Source organism: Aristolochia californica, unplaced genomic scaffold, assembly GCF_029961685.1.
Source record: "Aristolochia californica isolate CCGP_79_NKW_82.1479 unplaced genomic scaffold, dmAriCali1.0.hap1 SCAF_12, whole genome shotgun sequence".
Lineage (NCBI taxonomy): Eukaryota > Viridiplantae > Streptophyta > Magnoliopsida > Piperales > Aristolochiaceae > Aristolochia > Aristolochia californica.
The window spans coordinates 19,848,639-19,866,018 of record NW_027181793.1 but is presented as its reverse complement, the minus strand read 5'-3'; the positions used below and the strand labels follow the sequence as shown (position 1 = coordinate 19,866,018).

Here is a 17,380-nt window from a genome sequence, read left to right as displayed (position 1 = left end):
CTTATTGTATCTTCGACCCTCTGTCCACCAACCAGAATTCTTGTCTACTTTAGCCGCGACTATGGCCCGCCATATCAAAACCGGTTGCATATTAAATTTCCAGATCCATTTCAATAATAGAGCATAATTAGTTGTAGCAGTATCCCTTATCCCAAGGCCCCCCTATACAATAGGTTTACGTACATCAGCCCATTTTACGAGGCTGTATTTTCTTTCCCCACCCCACAAAAATCTCCTCTTATGGAATTCAATTCTATTTCGAACAAAAGTAGGACATCAATACAGGGATAAAAAATAAGAAGGAATACTGTGGAGACAAGATTTGATAAGGACAAGTTTATCTGCTTTGGAAAGAAATCTCCCTCTCCAAGAAGCCAGTCGGCCTTTGAGACGCTCAATGACAGGGTGCCATGCACTTTTAGAGGGCAAAACGGGTAATAGTGGAAGTCCCAAATATGTACAAGGAGGGGAAGCAATTTTACAACCCAAATAACTTGGCATAGAATTTAAAACCAAGGGGTCAATATTGACCAACTAACCATTTGTCCACAAGAGAGTTCAAAAAGGTTTAGGAGGGCTTTTAAAGAAGAAAGTTACAAGGAAAGAAAAGCCAAAAAAATAAAAAAAAATAATGAATATGCATATCTTCATATTCCAAAAAAAAAAAACAATCCTCAAACAGATCCTTAAGTATTTCTCAAAAAAAAAAAAAAAAAATGTATAAGTGAATAAGAACAACCTTCTTTGGATCTGAATTTAAAGCATTTGTCACTACATCCAAACGAATAATTTGAGCCAGTAACCATGTCACATAGTTACTCCGTAGAATTGGTGGATCATTCTTCGTAACTCGAGCTAAAAGCTTTTCCACAAAATCAATAAAATCAATACACCCACTCTTCATGAGAAAGTAAAATATATCTCCAAATATAAGCCATTCCTGCCAGCAATTGGTTTCTGCTACAAAAAGAAAGAGTCAAAAACACTACCCTTTTAATATCCTTGCATGCAATCACTCCAAAAAGGAACTAAATAAATAAACAAAATTGACAAGCTAAACTGAAAAGCATTACCTTAAGGGTCTACAAGTGAAGACAACTACATCACAGACATAAAAATTTGGAATGAGCATCACTGCAAAACACCCACTCAAACTCCTAACTAAAAGAAAGGCATTGATGGGTAAACTAGTCTACCAGTCTATGGCTGAATACATGTTTCACATTTAAAACTAATTGTCTGAGAGTTAGAATCGCCATATGTGAAGGTAAAAAACTTTTTTCGAGAATATTGAAAATTTAATTGAAGAGAAAAGAAAAGAGGAACACAAATTACATCAGAGATAGGATGGTTGAATCAAACGCAACAGACACAAAAGTAGAGAACACAAGAGGGGAAAGAAGTAAAAGGGCAGTGAAAAATAAATGATCCTCAGACTCATATGCATTGTTACAAAATTTTCTAAATTTTGAACTACTTGACCCCTATGATTTAATTGTTCCTTCATTAAAAATTTATGTTTTGATGCACAACAAAGAAATTGTTTATCCTTTGGTGGTATTACCAAAAAACAAACAACAGCAGAGGCTTGATGCCATCAAATATCTGCATTGATGATCTTTGCATAGAAGGAAGAGATCATGAATAGACTAGAAGGACAATAATTCAAAAAAGCTCACCATGCCCCACTCCTATCACAAATGCCTCTTTGAGTAATCAGATTAAGAGGCTGCTTCTGCAGCTTCCTGAACTTACAATCCCCACCGCAAGCCCAAACCTCCACAAGTGAAGAGCTCAAGACCAAGATTTGTGGGTCTCTCATCACAGGGTAAAGCTTAGGGAAAGAGAAAGACAATGGGGTTTCTCCTATCCAGTCATCCAGCCAGAATTTAGTCAAACACCCATCATGGACGTGAAATCTAACTCCCGTCAAAAAATGGTTTCATAGAAGCATAATCACCTTCCATATACAAGGAGCATATCAAGGGACCCTTTCATCTAAGATCCACAGATCCAGTGAATAATTGTATTTGACACACAATAAAGTTCTGCAAAACCCTTTCATCCAAAGCTATTTTGAACGAAGAGCTTGATTCATCACTCATATGGATCGTATGCCCAACCCACCCATGTTTTCCAGATTTTTTTTGAAATGTGCTTCTTTTCCAAATTTGACAATTCAGATTCTTAAAAGGCCCTATCCTAATCTGGAGAAAATTATGTGGCAAGCCACTTTTGTTGTGGTTGTTTGGGTCCTTAGAGAGCAGATGAACTAATCTGGAAATTTTGTTCTTCCAGTTTGTTATCAGTTTCTTCATTTTATGCAGGAATTTTAGTGTCGATGTCCAAAGTCAACTTGCATCATCTTTAGTCTGGTCTATACCGACTTCCAAAAAAGTAAAAAAATTTCTTTGGTGTGCTTCCAAAACAAAAATTTGACAGTTGAGCAATTGAATCATCGAGGTCAGCATGTTCAAAATCGTAATTGTAAACTTTGTAATGATGCATATGAGTTTGTGGATCATTTATTTATTCATTGTCCATTTGCCTCTTTTGGTATGTCATACTGCAGAAATTCTCTTTTCACTTTTGTTTCCTTTTTTTCCTGGATTTGGTGGTTGAGGTAGTTCAGAGATCTCTTCCTCATCCAGGACAGTTGCTTTGGCAAGCAGCATTTGCTACCATAATCTAGGCCCTTTGGGAGGAGGGTAGCGATAGGACTTTGAAAGTCATTCTTGGTTTACAAAAGGTGTCATTGAGCATATAATTCACTATACTCAGTTTTGGGTAAGTAAATTTACTGCTTTCCATCACCCCCATCCGTTCTGAGGGATCATTGGAAGGATGGTGTTGTCTTCTCGTGCTCAAGGCATGCTTCTGTTATGTAGTGGTCACTTCCTCAGGAGGGCTGACTTAAGCTTAATTTTAATAGAATTTCTAAAGGTAATCCAGGCCCCACAGGGGAGGAGGTGTCTTTAGAGATCATTCAGGTATAGTCCTTCGTGTTCTCTCTATTCCTCTCAGTGTTATGGACTCTTTTGAACTAGAATTCCAAACTCTCCTCCATGGTTTAAGGCTACACTAGTGATTTTTCACTACTCTCTTTGTCATTGCAGACGATTCTACTTCAATTATTAGTTGGCTTATGGGCAATGCACTGTCCACCTTGGCGGTTACTTTATATTTAGTATGAGATCTGTTCTCTTTGTATGAGTGTGATTTTTGTTGGATTTCATGTAATTCAAAGTGCTAACTGTATTTCTGATTCTTTGGCACAGAGGTGTTCATTTGCATGATATTATTTTGGGTGACAATTCCTTTTAGAAGGGCAAAGGAGCAGAAATTCAAAGTAAAAGCACCAGAAAGCAAAAGGAGGAGACGGATGGGAAAGAAGCTTTCTTCTCGTAATATGGAAAAATTATAATCACCATGGAGATGAAAAGAACCTAGACCAGCGAGGAAGTCCATATCATGGTGCAAAACGGTGAAAAGCAGTCTTTTCTTAGAATTCCATTGGCAGCTTCTGCCAACTTCACAAAGCAATTTGACAACACCACTCATGACTGGCAGCAAGGAGTTAGAACAAGAGAACTTGGATGGGAAGGCTACTATTCTGCTTCTCTATCTTCCAGTACAGAGAAAATAGGGAATGCAAGATTTTCCAATGTTGTGCAAATTTTATCATAGCCCAGATTTACATACTGGAAATCACAGCAACTAGATTTGGGTGGAACCTCTTTAAAGACAGCCTCGCCCAGCTTCACCCTTGATCCTCATTCCAAGCAAACATGTACCCCAACCCACACCACCATGAACCAATCCTGCATTCTATTCTCTCCACCACTTTGATCAATACCACCTTAACCTCCCCTAATCCCTCTCAAGCCACTGATTCAGATGAAGAAACCAGTACATTGCCCAGCCAAATCTTACTTAATGGTAGATTGGTGTTATCATTCTATTTGGCGGTCACAGCAGCATTGACTGAGATTGATGGTGATGATATCCAGTCTGGATCATTAGCCAAGTTTCCTCCCCATTGCCCATGCCTAGGAGGATGGGATTGGCTAATCCGACTCACTACTGCTGAAGACCAAACTTCTTTTAGCAGACTGATACCCTCTCCTCGTGGACCCCTAATGGCCATCAGAAAATGGAATCCTAGTTCAAGGGAACATTCCTATGGCCAATGGATACGAATTTTGGGACTTCCGGCTGAACTGTGGCAGCACTCAATCATCCAACGAATTGCCGACTTCTTGGCCAAATGGTGAAACAAGACAATACCACAGCAACCATGGTCAAAATGGATTATGCTAGAGTATTCATCACTCCCACATGGCTCACAAACTTCTCCTGATTAAGATTGGGGAACAGCAATTTTGGATCAAGGTGATCTTCAAAGACTTCAGCTAGGGCTCGATCAATGAGAAAGAAGGAAGGAGATCTTAGGAGCAAAGCCAGCAAGTCCCCAACTCAGATGGCGACGAGTCGTGTAGCAGATACATTGACTCGGACAAGGAGGTAAACTCAAGCCAAAAACCGTCCACCTCACTTCCACCTTCAAATTCAAATTCAAATTTTTGGATGTGGCCTGCACTCAGCACCTACAGTAATGACACGGTCAGCTGGAGGCAGACCTCTCAAAACCCATGATCCCAACCTTTCCACCTCACCAAACACCACACAGTAACCAGAGAGCCCAAATTTCCTCTGCCAAGAAAAATTACAAATCTTCTCCTATTGGTCAATCTAGCTCTCATCTTTTTTTTGAAAATCAATCTCCCCTTTTGACCAACCCGACCAAGTCAGCAGCACTACTCCCAAAACAAACAACTGGACTGACCCCCATCCCAAAGTTAGCCCCTTAACTAGTCAGTCAATTCATCTGTTAGTACCAGGTAACCAATGCCCTTGTGGATGAGGACCACCCCCAAATGGAGGCTATGTTGAACACCCAATACCCTTCCTTTCCCCCCAATGAAGGTAATTCCAAAAATGCTTTTGCTCTCACCCCGAACCTTACCATTTCCATCCCAAACAACCCTCAGAGCCCTTCCATCACCCCATCTCCCCCCCTACTCATAAGACAGAAGCCATATGGAAGCTGAGAATTCATCCCCTCAACCCCAAGCAACTTTACACTCTAACTCAAAATCCGCTAAACCTACCATTTGCTGATCAAGGCAAACTCAAGCCACAACTATCCACCCCCACGGTCCCACTACTCCTCCCCACCCAAACCTCCGACCAGAGAAACAAAAATATGATGAAGAAACGTGAGCCCAAACGATGGAATTGGCTTAGATAATGGGCGTTATCTACAAAGGTAAACTTTCAGGTGTCAAGGAGGATAAAGGAGTGACCAAAATCAAAAGGAAAAAAAAAGATCATTACCTCCTAGAACGTTAGAGGAGTGGACTCGAGGCAAAAAAGAGCCACTACAAGGCGCTAGCAAATCATCTATCGTCGTCTGCAGGAGTACAGTTGAAATTATGAGCAACCAAATTGCTAACAACTTGTGGAGCAATAATAATCGCGGGTGGAAAGCCATTAACGCAATTAGCCATGCTAGTGGGTTCTAGCTCTCTAGGATTTGAATTCAAACAATGTTCTTGATGATATCCTTGAAGACTTCAGATCGTGATTCAGGTAACAACTAGTGCCTGGTTGGAGTCTCCTTCAATAAGTAGCTTACCATGAAGACGGTCCTTGAAGATTTTTTATTTTTTTTAGTAAAAGGTGTAAATGTCATTAAAAGAGTAAAAGAGTACAATACCTGGCTAAAAAGGACCTTCCTCCACAACAAGGTGTTGGAGTGAAACACTTAATTTAGCCTGAGTATCCGCTAGATGATTAGCTGATATAGGAATTTATTTCCAATTACATTGCAATTGAGAAATTAAATTACAAATATCAAAAAATAGATCCCAGTGCCGCCAAGGAGGTTTAGAGGACTTCTCACACCAGTTGATAACGATTTTTGAGTCGCCTTCGATGCAGAGAAGGCCCACCAAACGTTGCTTGAAAAGTTTTAGTCCGTTAAACAGTTTAGAAAGCTCCGCAGTGGTTGAGTCAGATAGTCCAATTGGCCCAGCGAAAGAGAAATGAAGATTACCACTTTCGTCATGGATAACTCCCCCATACCTAGCAGATGTGGGTGGCAGTTTCGGGAGAGGTTTGGCAGAAGGAGCACAGGGGGTCCTGAATAGGGGTTCCTCGACGGATTAAGGAATCGGATGTGAAGATTTTGTTTCGACATGCACTCTAGATAAAGAACTTTGCTCGAGGAAGCGCAAGTAAGGACCACGCAATGGTTGCGGGGTGGTAGGTTTGAGGGGGGTAGGGGAAAAACAATAAGTTGTAAGCTGAGGCAGTAGAAAAGGTACCTTGTCTGCATGGAGTTCAGATGAGTGAATAGGATACATTTCCGATCCGTACCGAGGATAGACAGGTGATGAGGTTGGAAGCTTCAAGTGCTTCAGAATCTGATAGCACTCTCCGGAGATTAAAGTTCCATTCACCGGAATTTGTCCTTTGGTCAAATATGGTCACATCCTTATTTCTTGCCAAGGAAAAGATTTGGCCATGGCTGATATTGATGCAGCTCAGCCCCACCCACCAATCAGACCAAAATTTTGTCAAATCACCCATTTCGGTGTAACATTTGACTGCTTTTTTGAATTCATGCAACATTTTTACAACCTTTTTCCACACGGGAGATAGCTTATTATATCTTCCACATTCGGTCCACCAACCAGTAATTTTGTTTGCTTTAGCAGCAACAATAGTCTGCCAGATCAAATCAGATGCATGTTAAATTTCCAGATTCATTTAAGTAACAAGGTAGAGTTAGTTGTAGTTGTATCCCGGATCCCAAGGCCTCCCATGGCTAATGGTTTACATACCTCGGCCCATTTCACGAGGTTGTAACTCCTTTCACCGTTTGGCCCATCACACAGAAATCACCTTTTTAGGAATTCTATTCTTTTTCGAACGGGGCCAAGACAACGATACAAGGAGAGGAAATAAGAAAGAATACCATGGAGGCATGATTTAATAAGGGCAAGCTTACCTGCTTTGGACAAAAATCTTCCTCTCCAGGAAACCAGACGGCTTTCCAAACGTTCAATGACAGGGTGCCAAGCACTTTTGGAAGGTAGAGCAGAAGACAATTGAAGTCCCAGATATGTACAAGGGGAGATGCAATTTTACATCCCAGATAACTAGCCGTAGAATTTAGAACAAAAGGGTCAATATTGAACCCAATTATGGATGATTTTGACCAACTTACCTTTTGCCCAGAAGAAAGTTCAAATAAGTTGAGCAGAGATTTTATATGAGAGATTTGGTTCATTGTACCTTCGCCAAAGACTATGGTGTCATCAACATAATGTAGAAGTGCAATATCTTGATTGGGGTCATCTAAGATGGGGTTTAGCCAGCCCGAACTTTTAGTGAAACGGGCCATTGATGGCAGGTGTTCAGCAATGAGATTAAAGAGAAAGGGAGAGAGGATCCCCTTGCCTTATTCCTCTTGTTGCGTTGAAAAAACCACACGGTTTTTCGTTTACAAGGACAGAGTATGATACAGTAGATATGCAGCTTTTCATCCAAAATTTCCACCGGATCCCAAAACCTATTATGTCAAAGAGGTAATCGATTGGTTTCCAGTTTACACGGTCGAAGGCTTTTTCAAAGTCAAGTTTCAGGACAAATCTGGGAAGATTGGATTTTTTGAAAGTACGAGTTCGTGAGCGGCCATTGTGGAGTCTAGGATATTCCTACCATAGATAAAAGCACTTTGACAGGGGTTAATGATTTTGGAAATGAGGGATCTTAGACGGTTTGCAAGAAGTCGACCAATGATTTCGTAATAGTTGGTGGTGAGAATTATTGGTCTGAAATCTTGAGGAAGGGCAGAATTGGATTTTTTTGGAATTAAGACAATGAAGGAGGCCCCCACAGCCTTGTGAGTGATGCCGACTTGGTGGAAATTTTGGACAAAAGCATACACATCCAATTTGATTAAGTCCCAGAATTTGTGGTAGAACTCACCATTGAAACCATCAGGGCCACGAGCTTTGTCCTTTGGAAGGCCAAGGGAAGCAGAATCAATTTCTTCAACGTTGAAGGGTCGTTCTAATTCTTCCGCATCAGAAGGTGAGATACGCTTATAATCGAGCTGAAATAGCATGGGCCAGTTGAAACACTCCTCTAAATAAAGATCCTTGAAGATTTGAAGGCCAAAAAGAAGAGCACTCACTTCAGCAGTATTTGAGTCGGCGATACCCACCGGCCCAGCATAGGAGAGAATAGAAACTACACAGCTATCTCTGAAAACACCACCTGCTCCTACCAGCCCAGGATAGCCTAAAGCAGTGCCATCAAAATTGAGTTTGATACAGTAGCTTGGGGGAGGATCCCAGGTAACCATAACCAGAGTCCTAAGAGGGTCCGCCATATGAGCGATCAAGCTCCAATTTTCTAGAAGGGAAACACCCGATAAAGATGCAAATTTCTTTCTGGTATGCAACTAGCTAGAGATCAGGCTTACTGCATAAGAAGTTGTATTATCTGGGGTATTGGCTTTTGAGTTGAATCTCCGATTGTTTCACTCAAGCCATAAACACCATGGGACATGCACAAGGCATGCCAAGAGAATTAACTTGCCCAATCTAGGAAGGTGAACCCCCATAACCATCTCACAAGCCAAAGAGGTCCTGGTGAAGCCTCATTTGGAGGTCAATCTTCTAAAAGATCTTCATTCAAACTTACCAAGAAAACCCACATTGTAGAAAAACATGTTGGATTGTCTCGTCACACACACCACAAGGAGGACAAGTACGATCAGGAGCGGTGAAGCCTCTCTAGTGGAGGTTGTCAGAGGTGAGGATCTGATCTCTGATGGCAGTCCACATGAAAATTTCGATCTTACTAGGTATTGAAAACTTCCATGTCAGGTTTGCCTTATGCTCAGGCAAGTTGTAGTCGTATTCTCTGATATGAGAATAGGCGGAAGCTACTATGAATCGACCATTGATATTGGGCTTCCACGTCAGTTTATCAACTGCATGCTCACGAATAGTAATGCTGCTGAGTCTGGAAAGGAGAGAATCAAAATCTGCATCTTCCTCATCATTTAGTCCCCGGCGAAACGAGAGACTCCACGAATGTTCACTCCAAGAGAGCCACGGAGCAAGAAAGGTCTCTAACCACCCTAGAGAGCCTCGGGAAGTCCTCTGAGAGGGAGTGGGGGCCACACCTTTCATCCAACCAAAAGAGGAGAGTCCTCCCATTTCCGGTGTAAAAAGAAGTCGCATCATTGAATACTAGGAGAAGCTTTTGAATTGATTTCCCTATCGGGGATAAAAGACGAGTGACACCACCCTCTCTCCACCAAGCACCCGAAAATTGAAGGTAGAACCTGACCATATCCCTCCATAGGCTGTTGTGCTTGACGTTAAAGTTCCAAATCCACTTGAGCATAAGGGCTTTGTTCATCTCCTTTATAGGCCGGATGCCTAACCCACCCCTATTGTGAGGCATGCATATTTCCTTCCAGCTCACCAGATGGTATCTGAAAGTGTCTTCTGATCCTCTCCGGAGAAAGCACCGATGGATGGCGTCAATCTTGGAGCAAACTAAGGCCGGGCAATGCATGAATGATAGAAGATAGTTTGGCAACCTTGCCAAGCAAGACTTGAGGAGAGTGAATCACCCCCTATAGATAAAAGTTTACCCCTCCATGTAGCTAATCTCTTCTCAAATTTCTCAATAAGGGGGGACCAAAGCGTCGCCGAAGGCCGAGAATCAAAAAGTGAGAGCCCCAGATATGTAGTTGGCAAGTTTTCTAAGGCATACCCCAGGTTGTCTGCCATGCCCCCAAAGCACAGATGAGTCTATGTGATAGCCTAGGAAAGTAGTTTTCTTCCAATTAATGCTCTGTCTAGAAGCCGATTTAAATAAGTCCAAAACAGCATGCAACTTCTTAATCTGATCCATGGTACCAACCCCAAAACAAATAGTGTCATCTACAAACTGAAGGATCGGTATATCAAAGGCCGCATAGTCTGTCGTGGGGAGAAGTCATCCCAAGTTTTTGGCCGAATAAATTAAGGAGAGATATTTCACCACCACGTTAAAAAGCAAGGGGGATATGGGGCCTCCTTGTCTGATTCCTCTGAATCCCTTAAAATACTCGCAAACAGTTCCGTTGAGAAGAACGGAGTAGCTCGCAGAGGTAATGCAGCTTTGGATCTAGAAGTGCCACTTTTCCCCAATTACCATTTTCCCTAGGAGAGTGTCCAGAAGCTTCTAATTAACTCTGCCAAAGGCTTTCTTGAAGTCAAGCTTAAGGATAAATCTAGGGAGCTTTAAAACCTTGAATTGGTGGATGAGCTCGTGACACGCCATGGCCGAATCTAATATGTTCCTTTCCTTAATAAAAGCTCTCTGGCCGTGATGAATAGCAATAGGGATAATCGCCCGAAGGCGATTATCAAGGAGGTGCACTATCACCTTGTAGGTACTAGTGGTGAGACTGATCGGTCAGAAGTCTGATGGGAGTTATGTCCCTTCTTTTTTAGGGATGAGGGCAATAAAGGAAGCTCTGATACTCCTGTGTCTGATGTCAAGTTGATAGAAGGAATGAACCATGCAAGCCATGTCGCCACTGAAGAGGGGCCAGCAGCGAACCATTAAATCCTTCTGGGCCTGGAGCACAATCCAGAGGGAGACCTAGGGTTGCTTTTTCAATTTCCCGACCGGAGAAGGGGAGCACAATGAGACTGGTTGCCACCAATGGAATAGCTTGGATATAGACCCTTTGGAAGAAAGGGCAGATTGGCTGGCGATCAGAATATAGGTCTTCAAAAAAAATCACCAATGAGTCTGAAATAAGAGATCGATCCGAAGTGGTCTCACCATTGACACTGAGCGTGGTGATGCGATTGGCTCTTCTCTAAGCAGAAGCGACTGCATGGAAGAACTTAGTATCTGCATCCCCTTCTAAGAGCCACTTGAATCGAGCACGCTACTTCCAATTCACGAGCTCACTATGAGCGAAGGACTGCAGTTGCCCTTGGAGGGCATATCTCTAGGTCGCTTCTGATGAAGAGACGCCTCTAGACTCCTCCTCTGAGTCTAAAGAGGCAATCTGAGCAAGGGCAGAGGCTCTCTCTGCCAAGGAAGAGGCCCAAGAGTACAACATCGGCTTCAACAACTTGAGCTTTACTGGGAAGGACCATCCACTCAGGCCAACAATGACCATCCTCTGCCAGAAGGACTGGATCGAGGGGTCAAAAGAGGGATCCACCATCTAGGCATTGCTACATCTGAAGGGGGGCCCAACTGTCGAAGTGGGTATCAACCATGATCGGCCAATGTTTTGATACAACTCGATTGAGAACTTTGCCAGTGACATTGCTATATAGATGGAGTCAGTCATTATTGGCTAAGAACCAGTCAAGCTTGGAAAGGACAGGGGGTTGTCTACCATTTGACCAAGTGAAGGTCTTTCCAGATAGGACGATCTCGTCCAGGTCCCAGCAACCAATAAAGCTTGCAAAAAACCTCATGGAGGTTGTGACTCTCCGAGAAGGAGGGGATTTCTCATGGCAGAAACGGGTAACGTTGAAATCGCCCGCTAGCATCAGAGGAATAGACCATTTCTGACAAGTCATCAAGAGGTCATCCCAGAAGAGATGTCGCTCATTGTGTCTGGTTGGCCCGTAGACACCCACTGGGCACAAAATGTTCCCCAAACCTTTGTCTCTCAGCTTGATTCCAAGGGAGTAGGTGCCACAACAACGATCTAGCACCTCAATAGTATTGATGTCTCACACAATTAAGATGCCACCAGCCGATCCCACCGCATCCACTGATACCCATGTAGGCTCCTTGAGGGATCATAGCTCACGAATATAGCCAAGGGGAAGAGAAGTCGCCTTGGTCTCTTGAAGCACAACAATATTTGCCTTGGTAGAGGCAAGTAGGTCTCGAATGGATGCGCGACATCGCATGAACCCAATTCCACGAACATTCCAGGAGAGAACAATCATTGATCATTTCTCTTCTTGTTGGACTTCTCAAACGGGTGGTTATCTCTCGGGAGAGGCTCCGTGAAGACGGTGCCCATTACCTTGGCAAGTTCCACTATCTGGGCCCAGGTTTCAGTGTCATATTTATGTTGCTCTGGCTTAAGAGCAGCCACAAATTTCTGAGATCTTTCACCCGGCTCCGGAAAGATGAAGCCCCCCGTTTCTGGATTGCGGGAGAAGCGAGTTTGAGCACTAGGCCCTCCCTAAAGAAGTTGTCTCGGTTGGCCTTTATTGCGGCTTGATAAGTGGCAAGGGGTGGAGGAGAGAAATTCCGGGTTCTGCCATGGGGAGCACGCTCACTGGTCCCTAACTCGCCGTCAAAGTGGTAGTTCTCAAGATGGGGAATTCTCAGAGGTGGAGGGGGAGAGTCCATTATCTGAGGGGTGGCTTGAAGGATGTGGGGGCGGTAGGGGTGATCTATAGGAGGGCATGTGGGGGTATAAATGGGGGAAGTTGGGGGTGAGGTTATTTTTGGGGTTAAAAGGGAAGAGGGGGGGGCGTTGTAGACTAGTGGGAGGGACGATCGAGGGGCCAGCTAGAATAGCATCAGCTCCAACTGCATGGTTGCCTGGGGGGGATCGAATATGCTGGGGAGAGACAGAGACTGGGGGTGCTGCTCTCAACGTACTGATTGGCTGAGGGGTATCTCGAGGTTCGACTGTGGTGCTCGAGATCACATTTCTAAAGTCTTCCATATCAGCCAAGTCGATGCGGATCCAAAACCAGGCATTATCCACCATAATGCATCTGAAGTAATGTTCTTCATAAGGACGGAGAGGATTGATGAGGATTCGGGCCTCATCAAGACGGTGCCAATGCTCGGTAAGAGGGTCCAGGGCTGTTATGGAACCAAACTCTGAGATGATACTTGTGAAAACCCCTTTTTGCCAAAGGCAAGGAGGCCAGTGATAGTAGCCCATTGTCCGTACTGACTGGAAGGTGCCGAGGGGAGCCATTCCGATATCTCGGTGACGCCCAAGGGGAAGCGGGGTGTGAGAGCAAGAACCACAAAAGACTCTTGTTGGGTTCCAAAGTGGACAAGACAGGATTGGGGGTTGAGATAGGAAATTTTAGGTGTGAAGGGGAGGTGGGGTTCGTCAACTAGCCATTGAAGGATGTTGAATTTGACGAAACCGGGGGATATGTGGATTACGATAGAACGGGCCAAGATTTGCCGTCGTTCGTGAAGCAAGTTGGGAGGGATTTGGATAGTTTCGGAAATTCTTGAGTGGAGAGGGTGTGCTATAACGGGGTTCTGGGACACTGGAGAGGAGGGTTTTTGGAGTTTCGGGGGGAAGGGGGGGGGAAGGGGGGGGCTCGAAATGGAGGGGAGGGAAGGCCCGTACGGCATCGCCGGAGATGGCTGATCCCCCTGCTGGAGACGGAGCTAGAGAGAAGCTCCAGAGGGCTACGGCGAGTTCCCTCCAGCCGAGAGTTTGTAGCCTCGGGTACGTAGATTTTGGCAAGCACGGAGGTCCCTCGTAGATGTACGATTCGACATTCTCTTCGACTGCGGAAGGAGTTCACCGAAAGAAGAAAAATCGAATCCCGCAACCAAAGTTCATAGGTTCAATTAGCTTCATTCGTCGCCCTTTGAAACTGATAAATGAAGCTCGAAATAGCTTCGACTGGAACACAGACAAAAGAAAGCTTCAATCCAATAGTAGAGGAGAGGTGAATCACATGGCCGGAGCTCTGAACAACTCTCTCCACTATAACTCTGCTTTTTTCGTAACTAGATCGGAGAGGGTGGTTTTCTTCTTACGCTAAGAGATTGTCGTCCAACTGGCGTCGAAATCTTCCGTCGGAGGTTCTGGAGGCTCATCGGAAGGAAAAGCTGAGAGATCCGATCGTCTAGAGGGATTTCTTCTGTGTCTAGAGGAAGGATCTCTTCTGTATTTGTACGGCAAGGCATCGGCGTACCATCGGTCAGCGTTGGAGGAGATGATTGCAATCTTGCTGGAGGTCCGATGTTGTGGGTTCTGGTCGTTGGTCGTGGGGATGGTGACCCGCGAAGGTTCGCTCACTCTTGAGTTCTCACCTTGCGCGTGGGGGCTCATTTTGAAATTTTTTCAAATTAAGAGTTACAATATACACACTTAAGTTTTCCACAATTTTAAACTCTTTGGTATTGTGTATCAAAAAGTAGCAATACAAAACCATAAATTCCCAAATCTACAGTTCCCTTCTCTTGGTGTATCAATCCAAGTCTCCTACTACCTTTTTAAACACCTCAATGAAGTTGATACCTTCTATGGCTGGAATCATAATGACAAAGACCTTTTGCCAGTCCTGATCAAAATCTTTAATGTTAATCAACCTTTAAGAGCAATCTTATCCATTCTCCATGACTTTCCTCCAGATCAAAAAATATGCATTTCTTGTTGCCAGCTCCATCCTTTCCATCAAGCATTTATCTTTTTCCTCCTCTTTGACTCATCACAACTCACCATTCCTCTCCAGAATCTCCATCCTCAACTCTCTTGCGCCTTGGTCCTCCCCCTGTTTATCACCATTAGCTCATCTCCTCTCTCCCTAGTGCCATATAAGACCACCTAATTGTTATGGGACATCCTAGTTATAGACCTGGGTTAAGTACCTATGTCTTCCGCTCCTAATAGGCCGGTCTTTTGAGTAGTATTGGTTAGGTGCTTGACTCAGAACTCCGAAGTTAAGCGAGCCTGGGTGAGAGTAATTCTAGGATGGGTGACCTCATGGGAAGTACTCTTACCTAGGTGTTTAACATTTGGTATCAGAGCCGACCCTCGGTCGCAAGTTCGAATCCCGCGAAGGAGGCAACCAATTGCAGTGGGATGATTCCGCCGATTGAGTGGGCCGTCGCAAGTGAGCCGCCGTGGGTATCGGCTAGCGAAGGGGGGGTGTGATGTTATGGGACATCCTGGTTGTGGGCCTGGGTTAAGTACCTATGTCTTCCACTCCAAATAGGCTAGTCTTTTGCGTAGTATTGGCTAGGTGCTTGACTCAGAACTCCGAAGTAAAGCGAACCTGGGCGAGAGTAATTCTAGGATGGGTGACCTCATGGGAAGTACTCTTGCCTAGGTGCTTAACACTAATCCACTATTAACTATATCTTTTTCTCTATTTTTCCCATGTTCATGTAGTTTATCTATGATGTTGTCATGACATGTTTTCTTTTATCCTTTCTTCTTCATTGTTTTTTGAAAATATAAGACAACCTAATCCACAACTAATTGTATCTTTTCTTCTTCAGTAATTTAATCTCATCAACACTCAAACAAAATAGAAACATTTACCTGAATTTGTCAACATCAAGAGCTCCAAAGTTCTATCAATTGTTGCCTCACAAAACATTTCAGATGAAAAAACAGCACCAGGCATTGCTCCATGTTGAGTGTGTTGCTTATAACAAGGTGCAATAATAAGAATTCGCCTCCACCAGTCAGGAGAAGGTGTAGCATGAAGAGCATGTCTTAGACAGCGCAAGGCTCTTTCCCAGTCCAAACTTCCTCTTTGGATAGCATTTGCAAGATCCTATATGCATAAAGGAAATTATTGAATCAGATCAATATAATTTTTCTCTTCATTTACTTCTTCCAAAATTATTAGAAAGAGACAGAAAATTAGATGATAAAAGAAGGAGACAACACAAGATAATCTTCCAGCTTATACCCAGTTTCCCCACTGGGAAAGGAGCCTGGGACTAACAATATAGGTTTTGTCTCCTAGAAATTTAGAACTTGGACACAAACCTCTATTTTTCATTCAATTCAATGGTGACATAAAGAAATTTTCTCATTCTTTTTTCTCCTTAAATTATAAAAATATTGCTGTGCTTATTTGGAATCATATAATTATTGCAGTGCTTACTTCTAATAATCTAGTTTCTACCAAGGATTGCTAGCATAACAAAAAAGTAGAAGACATCCATTAGAATAAACAACAAGAATATAAAAACGAAAAGCACATTTATGATATAAACAAAATGCGGAGGAGTCACAAGACAGTAGAAGAGAATCCTATAAATGGTTAGTTAATTAAAGAATAAATGAATTAATCAAATGTAACTAATATTGAAAGACAAGGAGCTCACCTCTCCATTCAAAGGTTCCCCTAAAACACTGGGATATGTTATCGGAGAGTAACGCATGTTCACCATTGGCTCCCCAGGAATAGTAGGTAAAACTTGAGTTAAGACACGGTGAGTTCCAAATGTGGGGCAATGAAGATGTTGATCCAACATTTGCATGTGCATGGCCACCATATCCCGCCTTCTATGGATTTCCAAAATAATAGTAAATAAGGCCTCATCATCAGGAATATTATCTATAAATTGCAACCCACTCCGAATTAATTCATAAAATGGGATGCGACACTTGTCCTCATCGACCAACATCCATATAACATCTAAACAACTATGAAGCCATTCATTTAAAGCCCTGTTAGGTTTCCAAGCCTTTGAACCACTGCCTTCATCAATCCCTTGAGGTCTTTGATCCCAGTTAACCAACCAATTTAACATGTGAGAGAAGATTTCAGCATGAGTAACAGGCTTTAGATTTGACTCCAGTCCAATCATGATAATCTTGCATGATAGCTGTCGTAGGTAGCTCATTGTTGTAGCTCTATATGTCGAACCATTTGACCTTGACAGATTTTGTGATCCATTACGAGATACATCAGAAGCTTTCCCAGGTGACATTGTAACAGCAGGCAGTGAATCTGTCATAGACTGAACAGGGGAGCCAATACTGTGAATTGAAGGCAAAGGAGATGTAGGATTAGAGGCTTGAAAATTCGAAGAGTTAGGACCAGCTATTGATGATGGCACTATAGTGGGCCCTGTTTGGCTACCCTGACCAATTGCTGCTTCTGTAGAAGAAACAGAAGAAAGAAGGGAAGGAATAAATGTATCCCAGTTCACATAACTTACACCACACAAGGTGCGTATAGAGAACAAAATAAATTCTGCCTGAGGAGCATGATCACAGCATTGTAAAACCAAGGAAATAAGGACAGTTTCAGTAACCACACGAAGTTGGTCTGGATCCTGCAAAAGATAAAGGGTTTTGTAAGATATAAGAAACCAGTATGATACATTTGATGTTTTCAAAACAAAAAAAGTTTTTTTCCAAAAAATTGATACATTTGGCAGTAGCAATGTGAATATTTAAGGCTCATACTATTGTACCCAAAAGCCACATACTGCCTTAAAATGATTATTAGCTTGCCTCATCACTCTATGAGTTGATACAAGATTGAATTTATACGCTTATCTACCTTGCAGTAAGGCCCACGAA

General features: G+C 43.0%; 1 protein-coding gene across 2 annotated transcripts in view; it reads right to left on the bottom strand.

Annotated features, from left to right (window-relative positions):
- The window catches only part of LOC137945363 (mediator of RNA polymerase II transcription subunit 23), a 71,026-nt gene that overhangs the window by 39,270 nt on the left and 14,376 nt on the right, over positions 1 to 17,380 (bottom strand). Inside the window, exons 4-6 of one of the 2 annotated variants that reach the window (XM_068791226.1) lie at positions 16,174 to 17,130; positions 15,377 to 15,614; positions 740 to 960 (exon numbers count right to left, since the gene is read on the bottom strand). In XM_068791226.1, the coding sequence (XP_068647327.1) occupies positions 740 to 960; positions 15,377 to 15,614; positions 16,174 to 17,130 (1,416 nt within the window). The remainder of the gene's footprint in view (positions 1 to 739; positions 961 to 15,376; positions 15,615 to 16,173; positions 17,131 to 17,380) is intronic. The other variant, XM_068791227.1, reaches the window with a different exon arrangement.